The 11462-nt window shown below is 32.9% G+C and overlaps 1 protein-coding gene across 1 annotated transcript; it reads left to right on the forward strand.

The window, feature by feature from the left end:
• Positions 1 to 4444: 4444 nt before the first annotated feature.
• Positions 4445 to 11235, forward strand: LOC110712822. The gene is made up of 2 exons (XM_021891274.1): positions 4445 to 5044; positions 11188 to 11235. The coding sequence occupies exons 1-2, from the start codon at positions 4445 to 4447 to the stop codon at positions 11233 to 11235; spliced, it is 648 nt and encodes a 215-aa protein (XP_021746966.1).
• The last annotated feature ends 227 nt before the right edge of the window (positions 11236 to 11462 follow it).

The raw sequence follows: 11462 nt of genomic DNA on the forward strand, positions 1-11462 counted from the left end.
TTTTTCCACTTTTAATGTATTTCTCCCACTTCTCCTCCCATTTCTTAAATACCGTGAAAAAAACACAATAGGAACTATATTATGAGACGGAAGGAGTATATAAAATAGATGAATTTTTGAAACTTATCGCGTGTTCAGTTATATTTTATACTACGTATTTGTTACATCTTGCATTTGTATTTACTTAGCAATTTTCTAATTTATATTTTGCCTCTATTCTTTACATCTTAATTTTACTTATTTTAGATTTCATAAGATTAGATAGATTAAATAAGATATGATAATGGCTAATAAGTTCAAGTAACATAATATAAGGGTTAATTATATTAGCATTGATAAGTTTATAGCTAGCAACACAAGAAAATATTAAGATAATGTCCTAGACTATTAACATAGACTTTCTAATTTATAGTATTAATACTATTAAAGACCACAAAGTACAATTGGTAATAACTCTTAAGTGCTTTTACAATTATATTTTATAAATTAAAGTATCAACTGGCCCTAAATTTATATTTTATAAATTAAATTAAAGTATCAACCGATCTTATAGTTATTTAATGTAGGCTTCACCCCTGAATATGTACTCTATTAATTCTATCCGAGTTGACTCTTACGTTATTAATTCCTAAAGTTGGTCTGGCCCGAAATTGGGTGGTTTTGGGTAGAATTTTCCGGTCCAAAAATTGGGCCGAACCCTTTTTTTTTTTTACCGCGTACTTGGGCATGCGTTATTATGTATTTTTAGTTAATTTTTTTTTGCCCGGCTAGACAAACAGTGGCGGACTTGGGCTTAGACCTGGTGGGTCAAGTGACTCACCAGGCCCAAAAAAAAAATTTTAAGTTATTTAAAAAAAAAAAAAAAAATAAAATAAATTAAAATCAGTTACAGGAGACTTCAAGGCTTTCAAGCCCTAGCCTCTTCGTGCTCTGGCTTCTCCTTCTCCGCCTAATCGCCTCCATTCTTCTCTTCGTGAATCGTGACTTCTCCTTCTCCGCCTAATCGCCTCCATTCTTCTCTTCGTGAATCGTGAGTCGTGACTTCGCCTTCTCCGCCTAATCGCCTCCATTGTTAATCGCCTCATCTCCATTCTTCTGACTTCTGTTCGTGACTTCGCGTGACTTCGCCTCTTCGCTCATCTCCATTCTTCTCTTCGTGACTTCGCCTCTTCGCTTCGCCAGGCAGCCACCGTTCTCTTCGCCTAATCGCCTGGTAGTCGGACGTCGGTGACTCGGTGGTCGTGACTCGTGGACTCCGTCCTCTTCGTGAAATCACTACTCGAAACGTCGGTGCTAGTAAGTTGATTTCTAATTTTTATTTTTAATTTCTAATCTTCAAATTAATTCAGTCTAATTTGTTAATTTTATTAAACTTTGGTTTAAACTTTGGTAATTTGGTTGATTTGTTATTTTACTGTTGGGCGTTGGCTGTGCTGCTGATTGCTGAATGCTGAATTGGCGAATTGCTTAAAGTCGAGTGATCTACTTACTCCTATTTTGAATATCTTTCAGTGGCTTAGCTGCTTTTATTCTTTCCTATTCATTATGCTGTCTTTTATTGCATCGGCCCGTTCATAATCGAGCTATTAAAGACTATTGATCTTTGTTATTGTTGTAACAACTGATTTGCTAAGCTGGATGATGAAATGTGGTTGTCTGATGTGGTTATTGCTGTGATTACACTCCTGCAGTCCTGCTCCTGTGATCAGGAGAAACCCTGTTGCCTGTTTCTATCTACAATCTACTTGCTCATATTTGTATTTTATGCTTTGAGGATGTCACTGCAGAACTCAGTGGGTATCATCTTATCAAATGATCATAAATTATCAATTTATCAGCCTTCTTGGTTAGATCTTGCTATTATCTGGTATCCACATTTTTGTACGAGATTTCTCTTATTCGAGCCAATTTAAGCTGCCATAAATCATGCTATTCATTTTAGAGATAAAGGGGAAGAGAGTTTAATGTTTACTATCTAGATTCCCCAACCAATTTAGCTTCAGGATAGCTAGAATATCACTGGTAATATGTTTGTGGATGGTGACCTTAAGTATGTAGGTTTTTAAGTAAAGTCTTGATTCATGTTTGCACTTTTTACATCATATTTTATCATATATACTGTAAATTGGTCTTTTCTCAGAACAGTTATTACAGCTATCCACAAACCTTAGAGTTAACTTTTTTGTCTTGTGTTGCTCAACTGGAAGTTTTGTTTTGCTAGGCATTGAAGCAAGAGGTTTTATCTTTGGTCCCCCTATTGCCTTGGCTATCGGAGCAAAGTTTGTGCCATTGAGAAAGCCAAGAAAGTTGCCCGGTACTTACTCCCAAGCAAGGTAGGTAATCAACTAATCATCAATTGATTTTTTTTATGAAATCTGTTTTGTGTAATTGTGTTTTGTGTAATTGTGTTTTGTGTAATTGAAATCTCTTGAACTTATTAGTTATTACTTATGTGAAATCTGTTTTGTGTAATTGTGTTTTGTGTAATTGTGTTTTGTGTAATTGAAATCTCTTAAACTTATTAGTTATTACTTATGTGAAATCTGTTTTGTGTAATTGTGTTTTGTGTAATATGTTTATGTGATTATGTCATTATGTGAAATTGATTGATTTAGACCATTTAGTTGAATATTTATTCAAATAATTTTTCTGGGGAATATTGCTTGATTTAGTTCAATATTTATTCAAATTTCAGAATGAAGAGAAAACATACTCCAAATGAAATGCAAAACATTACTAGCTTCTTTGCTAAAAAAAATCCTACTCCAACTTCTCTTCCACATCCAACACAAAATGAACAAACTATAACTCCACCTCAACAAAGTGAGCAACTTTCATCTCCATCTCATTATTCAACTCAAAATTCCCCTCAAAATGAACAAGGCCAATGTTCTCCTAATGCCCCAATCTTTGGAGAAAGATTAAGTGAACATGAATTTGCTAATCTTCCACAAGATCCAGGAAAGAGGAGAAAAATGAGTCAATTTCATAAAGATGATAGAGATTTAGTGAGAAGAATTTACATTCAAAGAAAGCCTTGTCAGCCCAAAGACTTTACATTTCCTCAAACTTCTATTTTTGGCAAAAATCGTCGCTTTTGTGCTAAGTGGTTTGATACTTGGACTTGGCTTGAGTATAGTGTGGAAAAGGATGCTGCCTATTGTTTCCCTTGTTATCTATTCAAGGATGAAAATGCCTTTGGAGGTGATGCTTTTGTTAGTGATGGTTTCAAATCATGGAATCGATCGGATTTAATAAGAAAACATGTCGGTAAACACTTGAGTGCACATAATAATGCTGTTTTAGCTATGGATTTGTTCAAGAAACAAAATTCAAGCATCACACAAGCCTTAACAAAACAAACCGCTGAGAGTACAAATGCATATAGGACGCGACTTGAAGCTTCAATTGAATCTATCCAATGGCTTTTACTCCAAGGGTTGCCTTTCCGTGGTCATGATGAAAAAGAAAGTTCCTTAAGAAGAGGTAACTTTCTTTCACTTTTATCCCTTATTTCCAAAGGTAATCCTGAATATTCTAAAGTTGTTTTCAAAAATGCTCCTAGTAATTGTCAACTTACTTCTCCTAAAGTCCAAAAAGATATCATAAATGCATGTGCAAAAGAGACCACTAAAGCAATGCTTGAAGATATTGATGGTGGTTTATTTTCTATCCTTGCTGATGAGTCCGCTGATGTTTCTGACAAGGAACAATTGGCTCTTTGTTTGAGATATGTTAATAGAAAGGGAGAAGTGTGTGAGCGTTTACTTGGTATTGTGCATGTTGTAAACACTGCTTCTTTGACTCTCAAAACTGCTATTGAATCCTTATTAATGGAGCATTCTTTGTCTTTCTCTCAAGTACGGGGTCAGGGTTATGATGGGGCAAGTAATATGCAAGGTTCTATTAATGGCCTTAGGACTCTTATAGAGAATGAGTGTAAAGAAACTTATTTTGTCCACTGCTTTGCTCACCAACTTCAATTAACTCAAGTTGCACTTGCTAAAAAGAATTCAGATTGTGCTTGGTTATTTGTTGATGTACTTGCACCTCTCTTGAATTTTGTGGGGGGTTCACCAAAAAGGAAAGAGTTTCTTCGTGAAAATCAAGCTCAAAGAGTGGTGGATGCATTGTCTCTAGGTGAACTTGAAACGGGTTCAGGTTTAAATCAAGAACGTGGATTAGGTAGACCTTGTGATACTCGTTGGGGATCTCACTTCAAGACAATCTTGAATGTACTTGATTTATTCCCTGTAATCCTTGGTTCTCTTGAGGATATTGCAAAAGTATCTGATACAATAGATTCTAATAGAGCTCAAACACTTACAAATCTTCTGATGTCCTTTATTTTGTGTTCGTGTTACACTTGATGGTTAGTATATTTGCGATAACAAATGCTTTGAATGTGGCCTTACAAAAGCACGATCAAGACATTGTGAATGCAATGGCCATGGTTAATGTAACCAAGACTAATTTGCAAAAAATGAGAGATGAAGGATGGGATTCTCATATGGAAAAGGTAATTTCTTTTATTGGTGACTATGACATTGCAGTTCCAGATATGGAGGCTAAATATGTTGTTCCCGGGAGGAGGTTGTTTAGAGGTAAATGCCCACAAGTGTCCAATCTACATCATTTTCGAGTTGAAGTTTTTTTTGGTGTCATTGATCTTCAATTGCAAGAACTTGAAAATCGATTTCCCGAAATAACTAAAGAACTACTTGTGTGTATGTCTTGTTTGAGTCCTGTGGATCGTTTTTCTAAGTTTGATAAGGAAAAATTGATTAAGCTTGCAAAATTCTATCCTAATGAATTTCCAAGTTCAGAATTGATAGTCTTTGGTCATACACTTGATAGTTACATTTGTTCTGTTAGAGGAGATGAAAGGTTTTGGAATTTGAAGGGTCTTAGTGATCTTTCAATCAAATTGGTTGAAACGGGATTGTCTGAAACTCATGATAGGGTCTATTTACTTTTGAAATTGGTGTTGCTTCTTCCTGTCGCAACGGCAAGTGTGGAAAGAGTATTTTCTGGCATGAAGCAAGTGAAAGACAAACTACGAAATAGCATGGGAGATCAAATGTTGAATGATTGTTTAATTACTTATTTGGAGAATGATTTGTTTTTGAATGTTAGCATGGAAGATATCATGAATCGATATCAAAACATGAAAACTCGTCGAGAACTATTTTAATAAGTTTGCATTACTATTTAGTTGTCTTTTGTAGTATTATATGAACATTTGGTTGTATTTTGTACTGTTTGAATATTTGGATGTATTTTTTAGTACTATTATTTGGTTGTTTGGTAAAAAATTTTTTTTTACATATTTGATTATCGATTGTGACTCACCAGTCGGAAAATTCTGGGTCCGCCACTGTAGACAAACGGGCTGTTTTTGGCCCGGCCCGGACCAAACCCAGCCTGACCGCTTTTTGATCAGGTCTATTAATTCCCCTTGTCTACCAAAAAAAAAATAAAAAAATTACTGAGTACGTGCGAAAGCAAAGCGGATGATGAGATAGAAAACAAGAGAGAGAATTTTTAAAAATGAAATGAAATGACTAGTCGTAGACAAGGCATCAAAGAATTGGCATGTGTGGTGACCCTTGATCTGACCTTTCATGGGTCACCCATTCTTCTCATTTTTATGTTTTTTTTTACCCTACGTACCTTTTTTTCGTTTTCATTCAACCATGCAGTTTGCCTACTCTTATTTGCTTCACCATCATCAACAATTTATGACAGTTGGATCTGTTTCTGATCTTCTGCTTATTTTTAGTTGTTGTTTAATTAAGTACCGTGCATGGCCCCTCCAACACCAACGTGTCAATTTCACACACGTGTCCTTTAACATGATTGGGCGTATTTTTTTGTTTTTTAAGAAGGCGTTATTTAATTACTAGATTACCCCTACTAATTTTATTGTTTGATTCGCTTTGAAATTCATCCATTGTCTAAATAATTTTAGTTAAGTAAAAATTAAATCCTGTAAAAGAAAATGCACCTGTAGTACGAGCTAATTCTCATTATTCTCATATACTCAGACTCTATATATTGAATACTGAGCACCACTTTGAATACTGTACTCTCAAAGTCTCGAGTAAAACTGTATGCACTTTATCCGATCCCTAATTAAAAATATTATAACCGCCTGAGATTAAAGGATAGCTTATGTGATTAGAGCTTTCCTCCAATTCAGGAGATCTTGAGACAATTGATTTTCATAACCTATCCTTGTGGCTTTTTAAATAAATAAATTAATTAAAAAAAAACTCATTGACGACAACCCATAGAGGCAACAAAACAAATTGACAACAAATTCTTGTAAGTGATAAGAGTAACGATAGGAAATTAGGAATGTTGGATTGTGACCATATTTTGTACTAGAAATCAGAAAAATAATGGAATGGTAATGATAGTAATGAAAAACAAAACAGGATAAACTACAAAAGTAAGCAAATACTATAAGGCTGAACAAGTAAAGTAACCTCAGAAAAAAAAAATGAATGAAACAAAAAAAAAAAAAAAAATTTAAAAATGGTTGAGAGTGAGACTAAGCATTAAGACTGGGACTGCAACTGAAACTGCTGCCCTATTTATGTTGTCTTTTTATTTGTATGTCGTCTGAATTTATCTGGGAGGGTAACGTGAGTAGGAGCTGCTTGTTAAATTTTTGGAAATGGGCACTGATTTCCACGTGCCGTATCATCACTGACACTTTGCCATTGCTCCCTTCCATATAGGACCTTTCTTTCTGCTTTTTATTTATTTATTCTATTTACCATAATCTAATTCATAATCTCTTTGCTCCTCGCTACTTTAGGCGTACTGTTCTTTAGAGTTGTTCTGATGAAATCTGTTTTGTTTTGTTTTATTTTGCTGAAATCTGCTCTGTTTTACCGAGTTCTGCTTTGTTTTGTTGAAATTTGATGTGCTTGTCCAAAAGCTTAAGAGAACAGAGCCAACTCTTCTTTACTCTACGCTGCTCAAAAGCTCAAAAGATTAGGGTCTTATTATTTACTCAGTACCTTGGTCTAGACTCTAGAGATGGTGAATGAACGAATCCTTATGAATTTATTTTTAACAAACTTTGAAGGACAACACCCTAAGAAAGGCAAGTTTACAAGAATTAGGACAAATTTAACTAAATTTTTTATAGGGAGTATAAAACTAATCCGATAGAAATTCAGAGATATTAAGGATAAAATTTGTAAGGCTCCAATAACAAGTTTTAATTGAGAAACCATTATCATTGTTACTTCATATTTTATTATTGTTGCTATTGTTGGGAAGATTTCATACAATTATGAAGTACTAGTATAAGATTAAAATAATGTAGGTAAGGTAAAGTTCTGAAATATCCTATACAATCAATAACGAATGACGTTACTGAAAGTATTCCTTTTGCATGGATTTTTTTGGGCCTCTTTAACTTGATGATCAGATCTTTAGCATGGAACTATTATGTGACTGAATCTTCTTTAAAATTAGCATCCACCTTAACGTTACATTTTTGTCTATCTACCTATCTATCTATGACTAGGGTCTAGGGTAACCATGAGTTCATCAATGAAGATTTATAGTCTTAAAAATCCGGCTAGACCTCACAGTCCACACTAATTGAATGAACCAAATTTGATATTAGTTGAAATAACCTTGATCATAGATTTGTTATTAATTAGGAAAAAACAAATACTTTGTACAAACCTTCTCGATTTTTAGCAGTTTGGTTCAACTTATTTTTTTTTACCTTATTTTATTCAAACTTTAATTATCTATATTAAGTTTTCTTTGTATCATAACTTACATGTGAGCGTATTATCAAAACTTAATTTTGGTTGAATTTGCCTGAGCTTACTTTGCATAAAATCAGGCATGTCAATGTTTTATAATTAAATTGAAACAATCAGGCTTCATAATCGATAAAGCAAGTGCTTGTAAGTTGTAACCGACACATTTTACTCATTATGTAGATCTTATTTAAAATCTAAGAATAAAATCCTTATCTAGGGTGGATCTTGGTTATGGCGGGTAGAGGCTTGGGCTTCCTAAGTTTTTTCTTAGTTGTTGGTTATAAGTATTATGATATCTATTAACTATTGCTGGTTAATTATTGATATATTTGAACAAAAGGTTGGAGGATCAAATTTTAGTCCCCCTAATTATTTAGCCCAAGATCCGCCACTGTTCTTATCATACTAAAGTTCTTCATATCCACAATTTTTTGATCTAATTGATAAGAATTAAACAATAATGCACATTTGTATCAACTGGTTGGTAAAAACAATAAATACTGAGTATATGCATTGATGCATGCATGATTTTTTTTTTTTTGGACAATCCATGAAACAATTAATAAAAGCTTTAGAAATATAGATAGAATATCCTGTGTTTAGTGAATTGCGAGAGGTAGGAACCGGGAGTCAAAGATATGTGTAGTATGTAATTGTATATACTAGCAGTAGTAGGCCATGGTCCATGTACTGCCAATAAAACTCCTCTGTACCACAATTAATTCAAAGTGCAGTTGGCAACAGAAAAATTTATGAATCAGAATTGTGATGGGAGCATTGGTAGGAAATGAGAAGCAGCCAATTAATTTAAACCTCTTTTCTATTTTATTTTTTCTTTAATTGATTTCAACTATACTATTTACATACATACTTATTCGAGCAATTTTAGAGCGCGAGACCACTTTAAAAATAAAAATGCGTTATTTAAAATCAACTTCATTCGAGTGATCTAAGACAACAAACGAATTAATAAGTACAAACATAAGTACTTCCTATCTTTGGTTTTGTGACAAAAATAGAAAGTAAGTAGAATAGATGAATTTGTTTGCCTCCGAACGATCTAAGACAACAAACGAATTAATACGTACAAACATAAGTACTTTCTATTTTTGGTTTTGTGACAAAAATAGAAAGTAAGTAGAATAGATGCCTAAGGATAAGAGGAGTTATGCATAGAAATTTTAAACAACTTTATTTTGCATACATCCTCAATCTTCCTGAAATTTTTTAGCTACTTACTATATTAGATCAACCTAATACGACAACCACTATGTCTGTGAAGATTTTATAAACATTTTAGAAAACGTAAGAAGTATTTAAGAATACGGTTCAATATAAATTTTGCTTAAATTTATTATCTTGTTTAAATTTACCACATTTTTAAAATGTGGTTCAATTAGACTTTTTAATAAAATTTTTTAATCATTAATATCTTTAAATAATATTATAATAGTTAATTAGTATAGAGTAATTTAGTACCAGTAAATAAGTTAGATTTGTAGGAGAAAAAAAAACTACATACGGAATATATAATTGAAAATGAAAACTTTTGGTTTAATAAATGGTGTGAAAATTCATGTTTTTTTTTTTTTTTTTTTTTTTTTTTTTAAAATTGAAAATTCTACAACTTCCATAATTTTTTTACTTCGTATTTTTGTTTTTTTTTCTATGTTATTTTATTTATTGACAAAAATGAAAGGTAAAAAGAAAAGAAAAAAAAGGAGAAGGGGAGGATTTGTGGGGGCAATAAGGAGGCGACAAGCATGGGGTTGTCTTGTCAAATCAAGAAGCCCTTTTATTGGGCCATGACCCACTTTTCTTCTGCTCTTTTCCACATATTGCTCATCTTTGTCTTTCCCTCTTATGGTCTTATTTTCTTCCGTAACACCAACATTTTACTACGGAGTACTACTTACATAACTACATGTCACTCTAGTTATGGTGTAGTCTAGATGAAGTAATTTGATTTCAACGGTCTGTTTGATAGGCAGTAATAAATGATAGTAATGTAACAAAAAAAATGATGATATTTTCTCGATAAGTTTAATTTAAGCTAATGTTCAATATTATAGATAAGTTACATCAAATGATTATGTGGTTATTTTTCTTTTTGAAAGCTATTCGATACTAATTTTAGAGTAATAATAGAGTTTATGAGCATCGACGTATAATGTACCCTACAATGTAACGTAAGGAGTTATCGTCTACATTATCATTACCACCAGTTATTACGACCTTTCTAATCGAGCCAAAAGTGTCTCTTCTTTGAGTATCTCCCTATAGGCTATACCCGTCGAGCAGTCATCTTCATGCATGATGCATGCATAAATGGGGTCAACTTCATTCCGCAGAAATTTTGCAAACGTGCGGGTCCTGGTACTACCGGCCTGTATTAAAACTTGTTCATGTCTTATCACCAAGTAACACAAAATCTCATCTACTTGTAAACTTAGTCAAGTTGCATCCATATTTGGCATGGCAATATATTTGTGTTCATCTAATAGTAAGAAAAAGTAAATCAAAGTAGAGTATAAATGCTTATATACTTATTAATTATCGTGAAATCGTATCATGGTCTTAAAGATTATGAGTTCGATACCTACTAGTAGCTCAAGATCGTCTCTATTATATGGTAATTGGAGAGTATGCTTTCAAGGGTTTGAGAGATTTTTGAATTTTCTTTAGTGATCAACTTCTTTTGTTTCAAAGGTATGGAGTGAAGTGGACCATGTGATTGGACCTCAAATCTCTGTTATGACCCATAACAAAAAAAAAGTATGGAATTATTGGGCTTGTCAATGCGCTCTAAACCACATGCTACATAATGGACTTACTAATTGGATATGGGCTTTGCATAGTGCTACGGATGGGGCCTTGTGCAACAACTTCGCCTTTAGGCCTACCTTTACATAATGGGCCATTTCTAGCAGTAATGGTACTTCGTGTAATCGTGTATATCAAAAATTCAAAAGGCTTTGATTGCTGTAGTCAAAGCATTGTGAATTTATGATGCTAGTAATCTTCTTATATACTCCGTATATATACTTCCCCGTTTTAATAATATTGCAACAATTGAAATTTTATATTATTCATCACGCTTGTTTGACCACATATTATGATTTATACGTAAAGTAAAATATAGTCATGTGGGGTCTTGTTAGATTCGTCTCGTAAAATACTTTCACAATATCAACTGTTTTTTAATTTTTAACCTTAATATAATTATAGATATGTAGCATATAAAATGTGCTTTAGAATGCGTAATTTCGTTCTTGTTGCAATATTTGTGGAACAAAGGAGATATAGAGTATTTTTTTTGTTTGATTATTGTAAAATTAGTTAATAAAAATGTTCATCTAGATTAAAACTTATATTATCATTTACTTGAAAGACTGATGCTAAATCCAAGCTGGAAAGACAGCTTAAGTTGGGAGATTAGGACGATCTCATAAAAATAACTGTGTTTTTTTTTTGGCAATGAAAGTTATTGTGTTATTACGAAATATATAGTACGAAGTAATATTATTGGTCAATGGTACTATGATTACAATCTCTAATAAACAGAAATTTATGCTTATTTATCTAAAATTTTGTCATTATGTACTACAATAATCTAATTTATTTGAATGTTTATCTTTGAATAATACCATTGCTTTGTGCGGATTT

Source organism: Chenopodium quinoa, unplaced genomic scaffold (genome assembly GCF_001683475.1).
Source record: "Chenopodium quinoa cultivar QQ74 unplaced genomic scaffold, ASM168347v1, whole genome shotgun sequence".
NCBI classification, from domain to species: Eukaryota; Viridiplantae; Streptophyta; class Magnoliopsida; order Caryophyllales; family Amaranthaceae; genus Chenopodium; species Chenopodium quinoa.

Excerpts from the sequence above, each read along its gene's own strand:
- LOC110712822 (XM_021891274.1), top strand. The coding sequence starts at position 4,445 with ATGGCCATGGTTAATGTAACCAAGACTAATTTGCAAAAAATGAGAGAT. Across the intron at positions 5,045-11,187 it reads TATTTTCTGGCATGAAGCAA|ACTGATGCTAAATCCAAGCT; the intron begins GTGAAAGACAAA and ends TTTACTTGAAAG.